At 46.9% G+C, this 21,849-nt stretch overlaps 1 protein-coding gene across 1 annotated transcript in view; it reads left to right on the top strand.

Moving 5' to 3' along the window:
• Positions 1 to 17,333, top strand: part of LOC119172659 (neuronal acetylcholine receptor subunit alpha-10) — a 339,242-nt gene extending 321,909 nt beyond the window's left edge. The window contains exons 6-12 of the mRNA XM_075892797.1: positions 2,220 to 2,264; positions 3,702 to 3,811; positions 5,012 to 5,195; positions 6,277 to 6,688; positions 8,232 to 8,419; positions 10,359 to 10,625; positions 11,157 to 17,333. Coding sequence (XP_075748912.1) covers positions 2,220 to 2,264; positions 3,702 to 3,811; positions 5,012 to 5,195; positions 6,277 to 6,688; positions 8,232 to 8,419; positions 10,359 to 10,625; positions 11,157 to 11,345 — 1,395 coding nt within the window. The 3' untranslated portion in view covers positions 11,346 to 17,333. The remainder of the gene's footprint in view (positions 1 to 2,219; positions 2,265 to 3,701; positions 3,812 to 5,011; positions 5,196 to 6,276; positions 6,689 to 8,231; positions 8,420 to 10,358; positions 10,626 to 11,156) is intronic.
• The last annotated feature ends 4,516 nt before the right edge of the window (positions 17,334 to 21,849 follow it).

The raw sequence follows: 21,849 nt of genomic DNA, 5'->3' as shown, positions 1-21,849 counted from the left end.
TCGCAATGTATCGTATGACATCTCTTCAATGGTATTTTCGCGCAATACGCAAGAAAACCACGTGTATGTGCTTTAGGCTAAGTCATAATTATCCGGAGAAATCCTCTACTAGTTTAACCACACCCTAAATGTAGACGACTTGAAGGATAGCGATGATGCCAAAGGGCGGCAGTTTTACGGAACGCTAATACGCAGACCTGTTTCACAAGCGTCTCTTGAAAATTGATCGCTCGGGGTTTGTCGAACGACCGTACAGCTGATGCCTCACTCGGCAAAAAAAGTGATAAATAAATAATGCTGAATTGACGAACAAAAAACGACCATCCAGCCAGCACGAGCGGGAGAGGAGGTTTCAACAGGCGGTTCGTTTTCCCCATCCAGCACAGTTAGTACTGTTCGCAGTCGCTTATCCAGACCGAGTTCAATGGAGGAAGAAAGAATTTTAAATTCGGCTGCACTCTAGTGCTGTTCGCAGTGAACTAGTACAAAAGAGGACGTCGCTTGTCTGAGAGAGAAGGGGGTGTTGGCACGTGGCGTTCGTAGACACTGAGTGAACCAGGCCGCCTTCCACAAACGAGCAGCACAAAAAATATATGGTGGCTGCGGAGGGATAAAGAGTTGCAGCCCGGGGAAACTCGCGGGACGGTTTCTCAATAATTCATCGTTTACCGCATTTCGCGTACCGCAAAATGGCACCGCGCGCTCCGAGCGTTTATTCGCGTACAGGCACTGCGTACTCGACGCAAGAGCGTTCCGAACCACCGCCACGGCTCTCACTCTCTTTACTCTGCAATAGGAACAAAACCCTCTCCCGCTCGCTTCTCCACCAAAACTGGAAGTCGTTTTTCTTGCTGAAACATACGCGCCCGGACGCCATCTTTCTTCCAGATCTTCGGCATACACCTGTGGAGGGGGGGGGGGGGGCGTGTGGGCCCGCAGCAACGGCAATGAATGGAAAGTGGGGGTTGGAATGAAGAGGGGGGGGAGAAAAACCGAGCTTGCTTAATGAACAATCCTAGTTTCAAACTCGGCAAACGCTACCTGCCCCGCAAGGAATCGAAGGAGAAAAGAGCAAGGGAAATGAAGTAAAGTGAAAAAACGCGTATCTATCCCACTCGATCGTGCCGCACCGAAGTTCTCGCGTGGAGCAAGAACACTCGGGTTTGCCGCAGCGCAACAACGGAACGACGGGCATAACGAGCAGGTATAGGGACTCGAAAGGCAGCCGCCGCCCTCGGGAGCAGGTACGCGAGAGGTAACATATATATGGCACGCCGGTTGCGCTCACCTTTTCCGAGTGCCTTGGTGTTGCTTTTTCCCGCGCGTCACACGAAAGTGTGCGCGTGTATTTCTTGAAGCGGCCGCCGCCTATCTGTCTTTCTTCCGTTCTTACAGCTCTCCATTCACTACAAACTATCTATCTATCTATCTATCTATCTATCTATCTATCTATCTATCTATCTATCTATCTATCTATCTATCTATCTATCTATCTGTCTGTCTGTCTGTCTGTCTGTCTGTCTGTCTGTCTGTCTGTCTGTCTGTCTGTCTGTCTGTCTGTCTGTCTGTCTGTCTACTGCTTCCATACCTAAAGAACGGTCGCTTTTCACTCCATCGCGTGAAATGGCGCCATACACATCTTCCGCCTGCTGCTTCGCGCTCCTTCTCTTCTCCTCTTTGCCTCCTCGTGCTTCCACTCCTTCAGTACCTCTTATAATCTGACTGCCGCCATCGATATGCCGCTAATTACACCAGCGACTCATTACGGGCTTCGTTTTGTGTGTTGCACGCTTGCCCGCCGTGCGAGCACGCGCCACCACTGCTGCAGTCCGGATGTATAATTAAACCTAAGGCATGCTATTCTGCGCGGGAAACACATCTGTGCGTACGTACATCGCCTTTTATATTGTACACCATCCGGTGCTCTTGCTCTTTCTATTTGATTACCCTACTAGGATGCCACCATCATATTTTCTTTCTTGTTCTCTCTTTAGCGCGATTTATCCGACGGGCAAACTCGTGCTGCGGTTTAATGAACGAGGCTTCCATCGAGAATGAACAAAACGATAAAATAAAGAGAGGAAAACCAAAGAAAGGGATCCGGTTTAACTCGGCGAAATTTCCGTGATGAAGTGTCCGATTGTTAACTATAGACTGGCTGTGTAGTCTCCCATTCCTCTGGAAACGAGTGCCTGATATTTCTCCTCTTTTACTTTCAGGACGAAAAAAGCCAGACAATCTCGACGAACTGCAGGCTGACGCAGGTTGGTTGATACCCGCCCGTGCTTCTTCCTTTCTTTTTTTCTCTTTCCCTTAATGTTGCACTTCATCTTCTCCCTAATACTGCCGATACACGCGCTCGCTGCGCGAACGATAGTCACGGTTTTGTTGCTCTGGATGGCAATTTGGCGTGCAGGCGCCACATTTGCCGATTCGGCATCTCAGTGGCTCGCATTTTCTGCGCAGGCGTTGTTGTTTGCCTCGGTTTTGATGTAACTGCCTGCTTCCACGCTCGACGGTGTTTAACTTCATTGTCCGGACATTGAAGCGTCCTGCGTTTTTCAGACTCATAGAAGTAAACAATCGCGCGTTCAGAAGACGTTTCTTTTTATAGTTAGCATTAAGCGTTCTTTCGGCTGTTATGCCTTAAGCAAAGCAAAAGTGGTTGGAAGCGGTTAAAGGCGGTCACCGCAGCTCTTCGCACAAGAGAGAGAAAACGCCGTATAAAACAGCGCTTAAAAGTGCAGAATAATGACGCTTGATGCATTCTGGTGTAATGTGCATGCACTGCGCACGCATCTCAAAACAGCGTGATTGCGTATAATATTTGAAGCACTCTGACGACAGCCAGTTTGATGGTTCATATGTGGAAGCATCAGGCAACATTAAAAGTGCGACAATGGCCATGATGATCTAATATGAATTACTCAAGTCTGGTGAGTACAATGTCGCCTGTTGAAGAAGCGACGGAGTAACTGTTCCTTTTTCTCAGAGAAACTGCGTGTCCCATGCTCATTTCCAATCGAGAGATCTCGGTCTAAGAGTGTTTCCTGTTGTATGCTTCCTTTATACGTAGCTTGAGTGACTGTACCATATCAAGCGATAAGGGAAATCTTATTAAATGACAGTTATGCTTGGTAATATATCTACCGAGCAAGAACAGCACAATATTTAGTTTTTTTTCGTGGGACGTACAATAGAGTGGTGTGTTACAGCATCCCATTATGTGCCATAGAGCCAACATAGTGGCGATGACAGGAAAGTTCGCCACAGTCATTGACTACGATCATCGTAACCATTAAGTGCTATCACTGACAAACTTTCCTGTGATATACGATACATTACCATCGGTCAATCTTTCCGTTGGTTATTCGCACAAAAGACAGGCTCACGATTTTCTCACTGTGCCTTCAATAATCAGCAACCTACTTTTTGACGCCAGATACTGTCGGTCGCTCAGTCAGTCAGCTATTCAATGAAAATTAATACAGAAAGGTTTCGCGTGCGTTGAAGCTCAACGACAATATCCAACACTTTATCTACCACCACGGTTATTAAGTTGTTTTCACCTCATTAATACTGTGTATGTAAAGAAGCCATCTTTCAAACCTCCTTGCTGAGCCGATATTTTGTGCGTTGCTCGTAGCTATGCCGTGTTTTTGTCAGCACGTCGTAAGCTTTCGTCGCACTGTGCTTCACAGCGGTGGACAGACGCTCACCTCAAGTGGAACGCATCGGACTTCGGTGGAATTGGCGTGCTGCGCATTCCATCTGCGCAAGTCTGGAAGCCGGACCTGGTCCTCTATAACAAGTAAGAGAAGGTTAACATAACGCATTTTAACGACCAGGCATTTCAGAAATAGCAACTGTAACATTTCAAAATCACTGTTGTGGCTATTATTTCTATCCTCTCGTGACTACATGGCCTTGGAAGCCAGAAACAGAATGTGGTGCGCAAAGATATCAATTGCAGCTCTAGAAAATCTTGGTACCTAAAGGCTAAGCCGTTTGTTCACTCAGTGACTGGCTGTGAGGAGCTGAGGCGGCGGCACAGGAAGCAGTGGGGCCGTTTTATTCCTTGAGCATGACTGGCTTAAAATGAGCCTCTCTCGTGTGACGAGAGCTACTCATTGGTAAAGAAAGGCATTGTAAAAACGATTTATTAGCGAGCCATAGTAAAACATTACGCGTTGCAAAGACAAGCCCACGTTTATTGGTTATACGACCGAGTTAGTTGTGCATCAATCATATATTACATCTCGCACTTATACAGCAGACACATAGATTTGAAAAAGGAATATAGGAAAGGTAGGAAGGTTAACTAGACTACGTCCAGTTTGCTACCCTACACATGGGCTGGGGAATAATGGAGGAAGAGAAGAAAAGTCACATGTCACAAATACACAGGCGGCAGCTCAATGCTGCTTGTCTTCAAGTACGGCAAAAGGGCTCGTGTGGCTTCCTGGTCTGCTGTGCTGTGAAACTAGGCTCACAAATTTTTTCTACAGTAAAGGTCCGATCATTGAGTGTCCTCAAGGCACTCTGGAGACAAAAAGAGAGCGACAAAAACGAGTGCTGGCCGAGCTCGTTCGACCAAAATTTGCAAAACCGCATAAGCTTGGGCGAGTTGGTGATGCAGTCTTGGGTGCAGCGCATAAATGCACAGGAGCAAGTCCTTGCACTGCACCCAACAAAGAACAAAGTTTACAGACAGCACTCATCTTCTCCTATCGCCCACTTTGTCTTTGTCTCTTGTGTAAGTTTGCACTGCAACAAATCGTGGACCTCTTTGGGAATTTCGAAAATTGATTATTAACGGACTTTTTCAATGTGCCAGAATGATCCGTTCCACAAGATGAATGAATGCCAACAACTATCATATAGGCAAAATCCGTAATCAATTGGTGTCGCAGTCGTCAATAACGCGTGCGTGTGGACTAGCATTCTTTATAGTATCTTACGTTCATCTTCTACGCAAGTATTCGTACCAACACAGAGTTCATTCTCGCAGCGCACGTGGCGACTACCACGCTGGACACCTGGGCAGCAACGTGATCGTGCGATGGACAGGCGAAGTTCTGTTCCCGGTGCAGGCGGTGTTGTCGAGCGCTTGCCGACTGGACTTGCACTACTTCCCGTTCGATGTTCATCTCTGCCAGCTGCAGTTCGTCTCATGGACGTACGACTCGCAACAGGCACGTCGTTTTTGGTTCCACCGATGCGTGGCTTCTTTCTTAGAGAGTAGCTAAGAGTTCACTAACTATGAGTTACAGTCATGACACCATAACTTTTGCATGCTGCGACGAAGGAGTTCCAACTCTGATTTAACGCTGCAATGGGTGAGAAAAACCAAAGAGCAAGGAAGCTATTGAAACTGCAAAAGAACTAAACAAGTTCATTCGCTTTTACTTTTTTCAAAAATGTCGTCTCACGAAGAGGCCGTACAAAATAATAAACTCGGCTCTTTAGCATCTTTTTTTATTCGTACTATCGACCAACCGAAATAAAGGAATTATACTTACTTTAATGACTTCTGCAACTGTTGATAACTCCAATAAGCATCGACTTTGCAGGCAATCATTTAACAGCTCAGCTGTTATGCCCAACATTTGTCCGATATATATGTATATGTATATGTATATATATATATATATATATATATATATATATATATATATATATATTAGATCTAACAGACAGTAATGCCAAGGAATGTACAGGGGAAGTTATTAGAACCAATGGAATGTAAATAAGAAGAAAGAAAAGTGGATGAAAAAATAACCAGCCGTGAGCAGGAATCGAACATACGACCTTCGAATAACGCGTTCGATGCTCTAACCGCTGAGCTACCACAGCGGCCTCCCCTCCATGCACTTTTTTGGGTCTATATGTGAATTTAGAAGTAGGAGTGATAGTCAGCGCCATCTATAAGCCAAATGACGAGTGTGAAAACACTCTTATACGCATGTTTGGCGTCACGTAGCACCTGAACTTATTATGAGCGGGCAGCTGATTAATTGTCCCTCTTATACAACCTAAACACACCAAGTCTGCCGATATATATATATATATATATATATATATATATATATATATATATATATATATATATATATATCGGCTCTCTTGCCTTCTTTTCTTTTCTTTGTAATTATGTCCATTTTCACGGTGTCTATAGTCTTGCCTTCTGTCTTTCTCATTTCCCTTAACCCTTTCACATCTGCACAGGGGAAGCACGAAACTAACCTATTTATGTCTTTCCTTTTCTCCGCGAAGGTTGAGCTAGAGCCGGGCCAGACTACCGACGGTCTGGGCCGCTTTCTCAAGCACGGCGAGTTCGAGCTGCTCGAGATGACCGTCGCGCAGCAGGCGCACCCGCCGCCGGACGCGTCGGCCTCGGCAGCTCCGACGTCCACCGCCGCGGGCGAAGAGGGCGACGGCCTGGCGGCGGCGCCTCAGTACCGGGGTGTCACGTACACCCTGAGACTTCGCCGGCGACCGGGGTCGCAGCTGCTGCACCTGGTGCTGCCGTGCGTGGTGGTGAACGCACTGGCCCTTCTAGGCTTCCTGGTGCCCTGCGAGTCCGGCGAGAAGGTGACGCTGGGCATCAACACGCTGCTCTGCCTGGCCGTCTTCCTGGTCGTGGTGCGCGACAGCCTGCCGCCCGCCGCCTCGGTGCCCTTGCTCAGTGAGTGGTCGCTACGTCACAGATGTCACACCAATGCACTGGCAGTTCATGCTGACGGTTGCTAATACTAACGAGCAATATGCAGAAAGACTAACGTCTGTGCCCACGGTTGCTGGTTGGTGCACGCATAGGGATAAAAGAAGAAGAAACATGATTGATTGATTTGTGGGGTTTAACGTCCCAAAACTACCATTTGATTATGAGAGACGCCGTAGTGGAGAGCTGCGGAAATTTTGACCACCTGGGGTTCTTTAACGTGCACCCAAATCTGAAGAAGAAACATCAGCGCAGTATTTTTTTTTTCTTCATCTGTGTGCGCTACAGCGCTTCTACCTTTTGTGCATTTCAATAGGTGTTTTATATCGAGAGGAAAGTCGTCAACAGCGTGTAATTAAGGCCAGACAATCAGACTAAATAAATGACTCTCGAGGTCGAGTTTGTGCGAGCTAGTTTGCTAGCGTGCAGTTGGTATGGGAGGAGCGAAAGAAGATCCTCACCCAAGCGCTCCGTACAAATGATTAACCAGCGAATCTGAAACGTGCAGCCATCGGCGGTCGCAGATGAAGACGAAGTGCCTCACGAGACACTCCCGCCGAATGCAGGCGTCGTCGGCCCCGGCGAGCGCTTTCGCGACATCGCCACGTTGACTCTGCTCTGCCAGCAATGTCGTTTCCTCGACTCGCCGATGTTGCTTGTATTCGGCTCGGGGGGCTGCCGGACACTCGGTGCTCAGTTGCTGTTTGCGCTTCACCACATGGGCCTGCTCTTGTGCCCCGGACTGCTGCATCGGCCCGGCGAACATGAATATTGTCACGTATCAGCTGTCGGCGCTGTTGTTGGAAAGTTATTTGCTGTTCGGGCGTTCGAACGATCCGTGCCCTCACCGTGTGGAAGTTGTAAATTGAGTGTGCAGCGCGCGGGCTCGGTGGCATGGCTGCGAAGGGATAAATTTCGTCAATGAAGGCGCAGCCAATGACGCGCGTGCTTTGGTGCGACGCAAAGAATGACGTCACCAACGGCGCTGCCAATGGCGCACGTGCTTGGTTGCGACATGGGTTATGACGTAACTGACAACGCAGCCAATGGAGACTGTTATCGTTTCTTGTGGAAAAGGGTGTCTGGTTTCGCCTAGCCATACAGCTTACTTTTCTTACTTTTACAGTTTTCGCTGTAAAAGTAAGAAGAACGAAGGGAACAAGAAAATTATCAATATGTATCTATGAAAGACCGCATTTTCTCAATGTCACTCATGTATATGCCAACGATGAAGGCTATTTCTACTCCGCCACAATTGTTGGAGAACATTAGCCCGATTTTGCCGCGAAAGCAGTTTGTCTGTACAAAAAAAGCGCTAGAGAACCCGAGAGGGTCCCTAATGCGTGAGGACGCCATAGCGTTGGTGCACAACAGCCTTGCAGTCCAGCCTTTGTCCTTTGCACCTCTCTTCTTACGCTGTCGTCTCAACGTGCTGAAACCCTTCACTTTGTCGTGTACTAACTGGCCCAGAAAACCACACTTCTAAGTGCATGTCACACCTACGCAGGCGTCTACTACGGCCTCAGCACGTGCGTGGTGGCGTGCACGACGGCGCTGAGTGTGGTGACGCTCAGTCTGCACCACCGAGGTTCCAGGGGTGCCGAGGTTCCGCGCGGTCTGCGCCGGCTTGTGCTGGGATTTCTGGCCCGACTGCTGCTACTAGGCTGCTGCGGATCTAGTAGCGACGAACGAAAGGTATTGTACTCTAGGGAACAGAAATATTCTAGCCGGGACATAGGCATCACATCTAGCATTTGATACAGGCTCTATTTAAGCTTGATGAATAATTGCTTTCGCCCACGTCGTAAAAGCTGAATTACCAAGTTCCGAACGAGAATCTCGTGCCACGGTAACTTGTGACCATGAGTATACAAGTGCACGTATTGTGAATGCACATTGACTAAAATCCACGTACCCTATTCCGGAATAATAATAATTTATGGCGTTTAACGTCCCAAAACCACCGTATGATTATGAAAGACGCCGTAGTGGAGGGCTCGGGAAATTTCGACCACCTGGGGTTCTTTAACGTGCACCTAAATATAAGCACACGGGCCTCAAGCATTTACGTCTTCATCTAAATGCAGCCGCCGCGGCAGGGATTCGATCCCGCGACATACGGGTCAGCAGCCAAGTGCCTTAGCCCTGAGACTACTGTGGCGGGTCCCTATTCCGGAATAAGATAATAGCACATTATGTGGCTGAGATCATGGGCGCTACCATGCTCTCAGCCAGATTTCAAAAATGTGGCGCTCTCTCACGAACTAAGCCATAGAACGCGTGTTTGAGCCAAGCGTGCAGCCGCTCGCCAGAGCAATCATAGGCCTAAAGAGGATGCACGTCAGCGCACTATCTGCTGCAAACAGACAAGGCCCGGAAGTCACATGATCAGATCTCGGTCGGACTCCGCTTTTTATGACATTCATTCGCGAATTCGGAGTGGCCAACGAACTGTGTGCCACAGCACTCCACTCTGGCGGAGGGCAACCGAAGGGAATCTACCAATGGAACCCACTCGCTCCCTCTGGAGCTATTTGCAGGATCAGAATGGAACGCGATGTGTGCGTTTCCTTTTTTGCACGAGATGACACGCTGGACACAGCCACTCCATGCTAACAAAACGTCAGCTTCGACTTGAGGCGCGGCTGACGTTACCAGCGAACATCGACGCGCCCACAGTGCGCACAGTTCCAGGGCACGGGTCGTTGCGACTTCCGGTCGAATCCGTCACTTTTTGCGGAGTAAAAAAATGGCTCCGTGGAGTGGATAGCGTGACGGAGCTGATCCGGATGTGTCAATGGAACATGCCAAGCACATTCTCAATCTGTCAATGGAACCTACCTTAGCGCATGGAGCAGGGAAAGTGCTACCGGAAGAGCTCCGGATATGCCAATGAATGAGACCATCAAAGCGCCTCAGGTTGCTCTAAAATTGAGCGTGGTGTTCTGAAAGAACCGGCCGAAAGTATTGTGTTGTGAGAGATAATGCTAGGGTTTTGAAGTCTACTTTAAGAAGGCGACAGCTTTGAGCCACAGCAGTGAACTACCTTCCGTGGCACGTTTTAAAGCAGACAATCTTCAGTAATTGTGCATGCGTGTGGTCATTTGAGAGCACGCTGACCGTTTTGAAAGTAGTGAATACGGCAGTTTTAAAGTATCTTTTAGCCACTTTGCAAGAGACAAACATGGACAAAGCAAGGAGTGAAACGAACAAGTGCTCATTTGTTTCACTTCCCGCTTCCTCCTTATTCGTCTATCGCAAAGTGGCTAAAAGATGAATTCGTTCCAGCTATTGCCGGCTATAGCAGTTTGGCTTGCTTTAAAGCTTTACAAAGAGTACAAACGGTATACGAGTCATGTTCTTCCTTCCTTATCATGTATTTACCACCTCATTTTGTAGTTGTAATGCTTACTTACTCCCGCACATCAACTTTTCAGAGTCATCGAAGCGCTCTGAAACAACGCTCGAATGTACCACATAGGTCAGCACGTAGAATCAATTGCTCACCTTTTTTTTTATAATTTAGCTCATCTCCTCTTCCACGCGTGCAGTAGCAGACTAGTTTCAGTCCTATTTGACATCCTCGCTTTCCAATCGCCCCTTTTATCAATCTCTCTCGCGCACGCATGCGCAGAACCACCACCAGCGGCACGACTCGTCGCGCGAGTCGAACAAGTCGTCTCGACTGCAGCCGCCGAGTCCGTCGCTTGACTCGGACAAGCTGGAGCTGGACCACATAGAACGGTACAACTTCTCACCGCGGCTGCGGCATCGCAAGGAGTTCTGCGCCGGACTTGGGAGCATGCTGGGAGGTGGGGTGCCGCCACCTCCGGTGCCCGGGCCCGCAGTCGACGGCTCCTCGGACGAGTTCGAGAAGCAGTTCCTGCGGGTGCTCGCCAAGGTAGGCACACTTGGGTCATGCTCCACGGGTATAGCACGGCAGAGAGAGTACTAAACCAAAATATGTAGATGTCATGAACGCTACATTCTCGGCTTAGTTTTGTTTTGTTTTTGTCACTTGATGGTATGAAGAATAAATGTTTTCTAGAAATTAGATTTAGATAGCGAATGAAAGCAAAAACCATGTTTTAAAATGTTCTGGCATGGCACATCATTTGTAGTGTTCCGAGATCGCAAAAACAGCAAAAAAAAGATTGTTCAGTGCAATATCATCCGGTATAATTGGAGATCTTGAAGTCTTGTTATGGATGTTAAGTACAACCACCATTTATGCTTTTTTTCTTCGTTTACATGTTTGTGTGCGTGCATATATGTGTGTATATACAAACATGCACAACTAAATATCCGGAGGCAAGGGGGGGGGGGGGGGTCGACGTCCTCCCCCCATGCCTGATTACGCCAGTGCCTGAGAAGCACGCATGTCGCTTTGTCCGCAACGTAATCCGAGTGACGGTGCATTTGTCTGGCGCAGGTGTACCAGACGATCGAGAAGAACGAGCTTCGCGTGGCGGAACGCGACCGACGCGACGCCGTGCGGGGAGAGTGGCATCAAGTGGCCGTCGTGTGCGACCGTTTTCTACTGGCCGCTTTCCTGCTCTCCATCGCCGTGGCCGCCTGCGTGGTGCTCTTTTCCGCAGCACCGCAGCCGAACAGGCCCTGACCGCCGGCATCAAGACGAGTGAGCAAGCTTACCAGTGCTGCAGTGACGGTGTGCCGACGCGCACGCGCCACGCTGTTGTTCTGCTGTGGCAGCAACTGTGTATTCATCCACCACCGCCGTCCGTCGCTCTCGTCACGCCGTTCCAGAGTGCGAAATGGCGTAGAGGAAACAGCGGCACCTGGGAGCCCCTGGCTTTCTTCCGTCGCCGCGACAGACCTCGCAGGCATCGAGGGATTTGTAACCTTTTGAAAAACGAGCTTGAAGCCGGTTGGCTTGTTAACGCCGACTAAGTATTACCATGGAGTGCGTACTTATAAGTGCTCCATCTTGCAGAATCCGTGCGGTGGCGCAGCTGTTGACACCCGCCATCCTCTCCTGGCGCGCGATGAACCCAGATTTGAACGCCCCTCGAAAGGCAACATCGCTTCCGAAAAATGAGCGTCGATGTACTCGAAAGATGTTACATTGCAGAACAGTGATACATAGGGTATCTGCTGGGTGTTTTTTTTTTCCTTTTTGCATATGCAGACAAAGTGCACGTGGTGTTGCATGGAACAAGTAACAGTGTGGAAAGGTCAGAGCTAAGAGATCCGACAACAGAGTGACGCTTAGCCTGGCTCGGAAGACATCGGGTAAAAATTGTATGCGTCATCTCGTGTTATGTTAAAATGATGTCATGAATCGACAAAAACCATTCTTAATTAAGAAATAACCACACAGGGTGCGCCAGTTAACTTCAGCCAGAGTTTTAAAATACGCCGAGGCACTCTATCACGACGCACAAAAATGCATGTTCCTGAATATTGCATGAAGTCACGGTTGTTGTTTTTTTTTGGAGGGGGGGAGGGGGTACTGTTTTTGCTCAAATGTCTAATTTGGCAAGAAAAAAAATAACCTACATTTGAAGGAACAAAGCTGGGCGAAATATTCAACTTAGAAAGTTCAATATCAGTTTGCGAAACATCTGATTAGGCAGTTTCTAGCCTTCTATATATTAGGTATTGGTGTTCTTCTGCTTACTACCAATGCCCGCGATATACAAAATTTACTACGTGGCATGGCCGCTTGCTCGCCGTGATTGCAGTGCTCCCTGACATTCCGCGTGAAGGGTTCAAACGGCCATGGTAGCTGACCGGGTGTGCGGACGCTTACAAGGCGACAGGGCAGCGGCGATGGTGGTGGCGGTGCTATAGCAGCAGCACAAGCGATAGCCGCTGCGCCTGCTTGTCGCCATCATGAGCCGTGCCCAGGGAATCGTGAGCAGCCGCACACCATAACCACTGCTCCACCGCGGTGGACAGAACTTCAAGAAACTCTTTAGTTGCCCGCTTGTTAATTAGTTTTTCTTAACGTTTACGCGACGAAGTGTTTATACATCTTTGATGTGAGAGAAGAGCAAGCGTTTTCACGTTTCGGACGTGATCTCACGATGCCTGATAGTATCTCTGCTCATGATGTCGCCAAGATTATTGGCGCCAAACGTTGAGCCGCGGCTGCCAGTGCCAGCAAGTTCAGTAGCGTCGTTGAACGCAGATATTCGCCGTGTGAACTTTGGCGATCTCATTTTTTTACAATTTTTATTTAACGGAATGCGTGTTTGTAAATCACTCTCTTCTATCATTACCAAACAAACCAGCCTCACATCAGACTCGACTCGGATCAAATGTCATTACGCCTAGCGTGAGTGTGGACAGGTTTGCGAGCTATAAATTGTGTTCCCATTGTTTCTGTATCACTCTCCCTATTGTCACCCTCACTCTTCCATCTCAACACAGTGTAACCCACGTGGGGTAAACCAAAAGGGCATTTATAACGACGTGGCTTAAGCTGCACCCCTAAGCATGCGGCGCGTCGAGTCGCGGAAAGCTGTTTTTCATCGTGACCTCTGCGCTCCCAGCTTCGGTCACTTGACGAGCTTTCGCTGTACGTTTGTTCTTTTACATTAGTTTATTTTTTTCATTTTCTACTACCACGTCGAGGACGGGTATCCCGCGCTCAAGCGCCGTCTACGTTCACACCGTACTTGCTCAGCACTGCCTCAGGACGACTTGTGGTTTCTTGCAAGCGCTCGAGGACGAGTATGTTGTAATGGCATGTTGGAACACTCCTTGACGGGAGAATGAATCACAACTGTGTCGCGCCCATTGTGTGTACGGACCTACAAAACCTTGCAAAAGCAGAACCCTCGCGTTCCTTTAGTGACGTTTCGAAAGATGTATATATGTGTGCCACACATATAGCAGACCGAGAGTCGGACCAATATGCGGCCACAAAACGCCACTCACGCTTTTCTAATTTTAGATGCCTCTATCAAAGGTGAAGATGAACCGTATAGGCGTCGTCAACACGAGGTATGCTTGAAAATCATCATGTGATGACGTCATGATTTAAGGTCACCATGACTTTAAATATCGCCAAAGTTTGGAAAGCCATTATGACGTCGTCAAAGATGGGCCGATCGCAGAGGCTGTGCAAGACCATGTGAAGTGCGGGAGTCTTGCAATGCCTCGGATCTTGGAGGGAATGCGAAAAGTTTTCGTAGGGTTACGTGGGGATGAAAGAAGCAAATGAGCTCCTGTGTTCTCTGCCCCTCGCAATATGGCCCCTGCCCCTGCAGCCAAGAAGCACTTAATCAGTGTGCACACTTCTGTAGTTTATCTTCCGTAAGACACATGGGCAACGCCATCTTGGGCTGGTATAAGCCAATGTTTTCTTGTTTTTGTATATCGCGAAGCAAAACAATGAGGCTATCAAACGTCGTATGTACCAACCCAACCGTATTCTTGCGTAGGCGTAACACTGTTCGTTTAGTTGTTGTAGATACAAAACACGATGGTTAACGACTCAATATGACGGCCTCTCATAAAATACCCACTCATGAAATAGCCTACATTCCTGAACGAGCAGGAAAAATGCTGGAAGTTCTGGAACGGCTGCTACGCACTTAGAAATCCTATAAAACGCTTTTTGTGGTGTTTTAGTACCTTTAAATAATTTTTGATTTGATAAAACATAAAAATTTATAAAATAGATCGTGATAGATAATAAAAAAACGAGAAATTATTGCACGGCGCAGAAAACAGTTATGACATAAAGCTGTAAATTATTATTAGATTTTGCTGCCAGGTGACCAGAAAGTAAGAACAAAAACTAAATAAAATACAGAATTCCTGTTTTTTAGTGCCTTCTCTATTATAGTCATATGTCATTCGATGTTAAATGTTGGAGAAGTGTTATGCTAAAAAAGAATGAATGGCATTGAAAGTTCTGCTTGTCAACTCGGGATCAGTGAGAATATTGTAGCAGTTCAGGTGTCCTTACAGGGAATTAACATCCCCAGGTTGTACTTATGACGACAACAGCAGCTTTCGAGAAAAGAAGACAACGTTCAAACGTAAACATAGTGCATCAAGCGTTGGAACATAAACGTTTCCAATTGACTCACTTAAACGATAGGACTCTCGACTTAAGCCGCGTTTCTTCTTTTGAACAAGGGTGAGAACTCTCCTTTCGTGGTCTCGACACACACTAAATAGCAAAATTCCTGCCGCACATGTCGGATTCTCTGTCTGCTATAACTCTTTTTTTTTCATTAAGTTCCAGTGCGACGCCTTTTTATATTCGCGATGGTTTTGTGGTTAAAGGTGGTGCACTTAACGACAGGCATTCGTTCAAATTCATTTGTGTTAAGCACGTCGTACTAGTCCACGTGTCCCCCCATTGATACGAAAGCGAGTCAGCATGGTAATAGTTTTCGTTTCTAGCACTTTGTTTAAGAGAGATTTCATTAACGCGCTTTCGCTGAATCGTTCGCATAGAGTTTAAAAAGCACTTAACAAAATTGCACGTTGTAAATATGAAACTGTTTTCCTCTTACATGAGTGCACATAGCTATGCGCGTCTGTGTTATTTCTCTGTTTGGATCGACTGACTATCGCACACCGCACGTTACGCCTATGCACTAATCTGCACAAACTTAAGACATAGGCGACGTCATATAACTACGTCACGCTATGTAATTAATTAAAGCGCACCAAGACGCACGTTTAACCTTTAGTGTTTATTGTTATTCCACACCAGTTTTCAAAAATACAAGAGAAGCATGCACGTTGCTCAAAGCACGTGTAGGTTTTGGAAATTAGGAGATGGAGCACAGTGAAACCTCTATATAACGAAGCAGAGTCTGGGCCATAAATCAGTTCGTTACATCCGATATTCATTCGATAGTAAAAGTAGATATAAGGGTATACAGGCTCTAACAAATCGGCTATCTGTCTCGATAGAAACTGCCTTCGTTGAATGAAAGAAAGTAAATTTGAGGCCTCGTTTGTTTTGTGAGACACGATTCCAACCAACAGGCAATCGAGACAATTAAAGCATGTGACGAGTTTATTTGTAGCACTTATGATATGAAACGTGAGGAAAGGAAGGTGCATGAAAAACCAACTTCTCGGTGGCCGGTACCGAACCTGCCACATTCAAATAACGCGTTCAATGCTGTCTCCCGTTGGACACGTTACGAAGGTATAGCAGGTTCGGTTCCGGCAAGCGAGAAGTTGGTTTTTCATGCACCTTCCTTTCTTCGCGTTGCATATAATAATTAGTACAAGTAAACTTGACACATGCTTTCCTTCGCTTCGTTGCCCTGCCTTGGCTCGATTGTATACACGTGTCGCTGCGATTGCCTTTCTTCAACGCCAGACAAGTGGCGCCCCCTTCGTCACAAGACAAAAGTTCAGGGGAAGATAGAAGATTGAAGGTGTGAAAATTTTCTGAGCACGAGGTGTGGGCGGGAGCAGACGCTTCAACAAGCGGACTTGTCACCTTCAAGGCTGCAACTGCCCAACTTACAGTGTGCATATTTGCCTTATAGCGCATGTACGGGGGAGGGGTCAAAGTTTCCAGGCTACTATCCCATGTGTTTCAATGGAAGCGTGGCCTGGGAACTTTTGACCAGGACTGTACGTGTTCACACATACGCGCGCTAAGACAAGCTCTTGCAGTCCTGAAGAAGGCAAGCCCGTTTGATGATACGCTGGCTCCAGAGAAACACCTGGTTCAAGAATTTTTCATCTCTGCCGTCACGGTGGGCTTCTAAAGCTTTCCCGTTCTGTTCATAGGCTCGCACAACTAGGCAAATGCTTTTTGTTTTTGTTTAGCAAAACAAAAACAATATATATTTTAGCAACTTTTCCAGCAACTTAGACCTTTGAGCCTCACTTGAACAAAACATTTCCTCGTTTCAGCACATATCACAGTGGCTGTCACGTTTTCGGTTTCGTTATAACAAAAAAAAAGGTGTCACTGAAGTGAAGAATAACCAACAGAAGTTCATGCTTGGTTCGCTATAACCTATAATTCGTTATCAGTGCTCGTTATAGTGAGGGTCAAATGTACTTGCGCAGTTTCTTTTAACAGATCCATTAAAATTGTTCCAATTTGAAATGTTCAAATGTACAGACTTGCACTAGTTAGTGTCGTCAATACCACATCGACGCTGCGAAATGGCCGCGCGTCCGATTCATTCGCAATAATTGTTACGCTCAGTCTACAGGTTTTCTGTGTATTTGTTGTGAACGGCCCTAGAGGTAGGCTTATATAGAGTCTTTCGAAGTAATGTATCTGTTTTGAACGATGCTGACATGTTGCTCGGTGCGAAACCAGTTGCCCAGCCAAAGTTTCTGTTCAGCTATGGTTTATTTGGAGGCAAGCCAGAGGATGGCGCGCGGAGTGCAGTTTATCCGACGCCCTATTGATGCTTTCACTTAAAATACTACGGCTGTGCGTGAGCGGCACTGTGATCTAAGCTGGCTAGTTGCGAGTTCCCAGCTTGTTTCCACATCAATTCAGGGGCGGTGCCAAGGGCGGGCACAGAAAAGCTGGAGCCCTCCCCCTCCCAGCCAAAAAAAACTTTATGCCTACCCCCCCTCCCGTTGCCCCCCCCCCCAAATGAACTTAGTCATAACACAATCATAACACAAGACTAAGTTCCCCGCCTGCCACCCCCCCCCCCCCCCGAAAGAACTCACTTATCGTGAATGCCCCCCCCCCCCCTCCACCGGTAACATATTCCTGGTGCCACCCTTGCATTGATTCAAACTGGCAAACATCAAAAAAAGCCCATCAGGCATCCTCAATGATGATGTTGCATCTTGTTATATTTTTATGGCATCTGCGTGTTGGCGATTGGTAAGCTGAATGAAAAGAGGAAAGGTGGGAGGGACAGCAAGTTCCATGCATCTGGCTACTTCATTTTACTCGTAAGTTTTATGTCTGACAGCATTCATTGCACTTCGAAGTAATAGATGACCAAAATGCAACTGCGAGATTACATAAACGTACAAGTAAGGGTGAATAAATAAAGACAGTACCGTCAATCATCCAACATTAAAGCTAAATTAAAACAAGATTAGTACCTGACGTCAATTGAATTCGACAGGCTAAACGAGCGCATCCGGCTTCGAAGCTGTTTCATCGGTATCAAACGAGACGCCGCACTTTTCTCTTCTCAACATGTACTATCAATAATTGATAGCTTCTTCTACAATTAGAATACAAAGTATTCACAACGCTCTCTATCTTCTCTACGGGGTGTTTATTGATAAATTTAACATGCTCAGGTATATGCCGCAAAATTCTTTAAGGTAACTCAAGATTGTGAGAACCGATGCGCGGCTGGCAGTTGAACAGCTACAAGCCTCCGTACCAGCTTTTCTCCCATCCCGAGGCAAACCGGAACAGTGCTCACGGGGACTCATTTCGCAATAAAACTTCAGCTCGAAAAAACAGTGCCAACGTTAAAGTTTTCGACAGAAGCGCGTGACGTTATGTATTTCTACGAGTCTTCATCGTTTGTTGCGCATACTCAGGCCATGGCCTCCGAGATGGCGTGCCGGCAGTGCGCAATCTTGGAGGTCCAGACCTCCAACATTGTGTGTGTGTCTGTGTCCCATGACTAAGGGTGACGTTTTCTTGTTGACCAAATAGATTATGTTTCTTTTTTGTGTGTGTATGTATGTGTGTGTATTTCTGTAAACGAGCACCGCTGCTAGAAAACATCAAAAAACACAGTGAGTCGGCGAAGGGCTCGACAGATTCTCACCTGTGATGACGCTTTGAAGCGTCGTTTTTGTCCCTGTGGCGTGAGAGACGTAGCATGTGTGCTGGATTAAAACAAAAATACACAGCCTTTTTTTTCTTTTTGAAGTGGGTCTACTTTTTTGGCGCGGATGACTTGCTCAGAAGCCCGCAACAGACCACAAGTCGCGGACAAAGAAAAAGCCACGTCGTTCTCTTTCTTCTCTTGTCGACACATACGCAAAAGAAAAGAGCACCTCTCTGATACACAAAAGCCCGTAGATAATCGTTTGTACATAACGTAGAGAATAGTCGTATCTCGAATTATTCTTAGTGAAAAAAAAAGTGCTTTGTTGTTTGTATTTCCTCCTCCTTCTGCCCCTCTTTCTTCCTTCGTTTCTTATCTGTTTCTCTTGATTCCTTGTCGCCATTTCTATACTGTTAGGAACTTTTCGCTTGTGCCGTCATAGCTGGTTTGTTTTTTCTCACCGATGGTATACTGTTACGGGGCCTTGCACACTCAGAATTCTGTGCACTCTTACCATAAACTACAGCCGGTTGCGGAAGGGATATTGCACTTAGTGGACGGTGTTGCAGTCGCATCGCTATGCTGTTTTATGAAAAAAAAAACGCACCGGTGATGAATCATTTATGTGTGTTCTGTGCGCATGTGTGCGAGTGTATGTGCAAAACACAGATTGGATATAAGATATGCTGCACGTCCGTCCGCACACGAGAGACACAGCTCCGGGTCTAGCCGAATTGCTGCAAGTAGTGTCATCTACTTTGCCATCTTCTAACGCGTCACTAGCCAACAGCGGGAGCACAAGCTTGGGGTTCAGCGCCAACTGGCGACGAACGGCAGCATATGTGGTCGATACTCGATATAACGTTCGTTGATAAAACTCAATTCTCGGATACGAACGAGTAAGCCTATAACTTGTTTGCCGACTATGCCATCAATTGACGATAAACGCTTATAAGAATATCGGATATCACGGCTTCGTTATAGCGAGCTTCGGCTGCACTACCAATGGAGCACACTTTCTTTGTCGTGTATCCTCGTGGGTGCAACTTTTTTTTTTCCTGACTATACTGGATGGTTAGTTGGCGCACCATTTTCTTCATCGTGGCACGCGTAACACGAACCATTTAAACAGATTCACTTGTTCATTGTTGAAAATGTCCGCATGGCACTTCATCCGGGAATTCACACACAGCCACCCACCACGTGTTGCGGTAAGGCATGTCACCACCACCACCACCTTTGTACGCCATTCACACAATGCTCCTCGAGGATTACCGGTAAGATCTGGTTCTTCTGGTGCAGGAAGAAATGCTACGTCACACTTTAGAGCACACTCACATCTCCATTCATTACGTTCAAATGTCGCAGTGCAACGACCCCACTCGGCGTATATTTCGTGGACGTTGTTAGCGCAAGCTAACACTGCAGTGCAGTTCACACGACGTTTCCCTGGTGTTGTGTGCTTCGGGCAATTCAATGAGGTGGTGGCCTAACTTCCGCCAAATTTATTTTTCACTTTAATAAAATTGTTTCTCTCCCCCTTCATCTTTACGAGTGCTGTGCAAATTGTCAAGCGTGGTGTCAGACGTGGTTCCAAGACACCCTGAACATGTGATTTGTGCAAGAGTACAGCGGTTCGTTGTTACTTCTAACTATATAAGTAAAGTTAATAGCTGAATCCCTAGTGCGGTAACGCACATTTCACCACATTGTGCGAAATTGGAATTTTTTTTTTTGCACAACAAATGTAAGCACCTTGGCTGTTTCATTGAAGGTGGTGTTTGTGAAGCCATCAGTAAGCGGATGTTCTTTTTCTTTTTCCTCGTCATCGTTGTTCTGGTACGTGAGACCCGCAATCAAGCACGCCACGTCTCGACAGGAATGTGTCTCTCAAATGTGTTTTCACGAACATTTCACACATTCCCATGATGTTTCTCCAAGCACTCACACTTGAGTGTGCATGCACACGTTGTCGTCCAGTGACAGAACGCTACCGCGACCCATGTTTGTTAGGTTTCAGTGCTGCGCTGTAAGTGATAAAAGTTGATTAAAGACCTTCCGATCATTTTCATCTTTGTTGCGCATCACTAGTCATTCTGTTGGGAACAAAAGGAAAGAGAAAAAAAGAACGAAGAGAACTTCACTGCTTCTCGTATATTGACTGATGCGTGAAGATGCCGGCAAGACTCGAAGCCACCCTTTAAAGATGCTACAGGTCTGTATTGTCTGCTAGACTACTTTTAAGGCTGTCCTAATTATTTAGCTCACGAAACAATTTTTAACATGAAAGGGTTTTATGCCGAAGTCCACCACGGCTCTGTGACGTATTTCTGACACGGATATGACGTTGCCAATATTTACTAACAGACTGCAAAAAAATTGGCCCCGTATCTTCATCTTACACTGCAAATGTCCTCGAAAGATGATAGTGTTGCGTCTGGAGAGAGTGAACAAAACGTTTATTTGATGTTCTGCTCAAGAAAATCGGTTAATGGTATTCTGGAGGCACTGCGTTAGAGCACCTCGAGCGAGCAGCGGAGGTGAACGAGCGCATAAAGTCACGTCACACGTGAGACATGAGCGCCATCTTGCAGTTATCTTGGAAAACCCGTCTCGGAGGTGATAAGGTGTAGAACTCAAGGCAACAGGTAGGTGCCGCCACCGTGTCGTCTTAGCAAAACGTTGGAAACACTTGCCTTTCGTGCAAGCGTTGCATGGTCAGCGCAGCGTGATAAACGCTACGGTCCTTATGTCACACAGGTCCCGTTAATTCGGGAGGCGATCGCTGGGCTAATTCCAAGGGCCGAAGTATCAGCCCCCCGAACCACACCACGAAAGCGTGGACAATTTAGAAGTGGTCTTTTTTGGCGCGCCAGCGGGCGCCGGCTGTGGCCCAAAGAACAAGTCAGAGCCGAGAGTTGATAAACAAACAAAATTATATTCTCAATAATGGCAGATCGAAAACAATACACAAGAATACACACTCCACAATAGTTGCATACAATATGTCACACACTAAACAACGTACTACACAGTACAATCAGCCACACTCGAAACAACGGACACAGACAACAATACACACTACAATTCAGTCGCATGCATTGAACAACCAAGACACTTAGAGACTAAAGAGATAGAAAACCTATTCAGTCCAAAGTTCTTGGAACAAAAGTCTGGATGATACTCTTCCGAGAATCACTCACTCACAGTCCAGCGTTGTTGTCATTCCGCTGTCCCCTGAACTTCCTCTTCCAGGAACCCTCGCCGAAGTTTCTTTTCCAGGAAACCTCACGTCTTCAATAGGCCACTCTCCAAGCTTCAAACTTCTTCGCCGGACACGTCGGCTTCACACACGCAGCTGTTGCCACGCGTCTTCCCTCGATAGCGGTAAACACACGC

The sequence above is a fragment of the Rhipicephalus microplus genome, chromosome 4 (assembly GCF_043290135.1).
Source record: "Rhipicephalus microplus isolate Deutch F79 chromosome 4, USDA_Rmic, whole genome shotgun sequence".
Lineage (NCBI taxonomy): Eukaryota > Metazoa > Arthropoda > Arachnida > Ixodida > Ixodidae > Rhipicephalus > Rhipicephalus microplus.
This window is presented reverse-complemented; position numbering and strand designations above follow the sequence as displayed.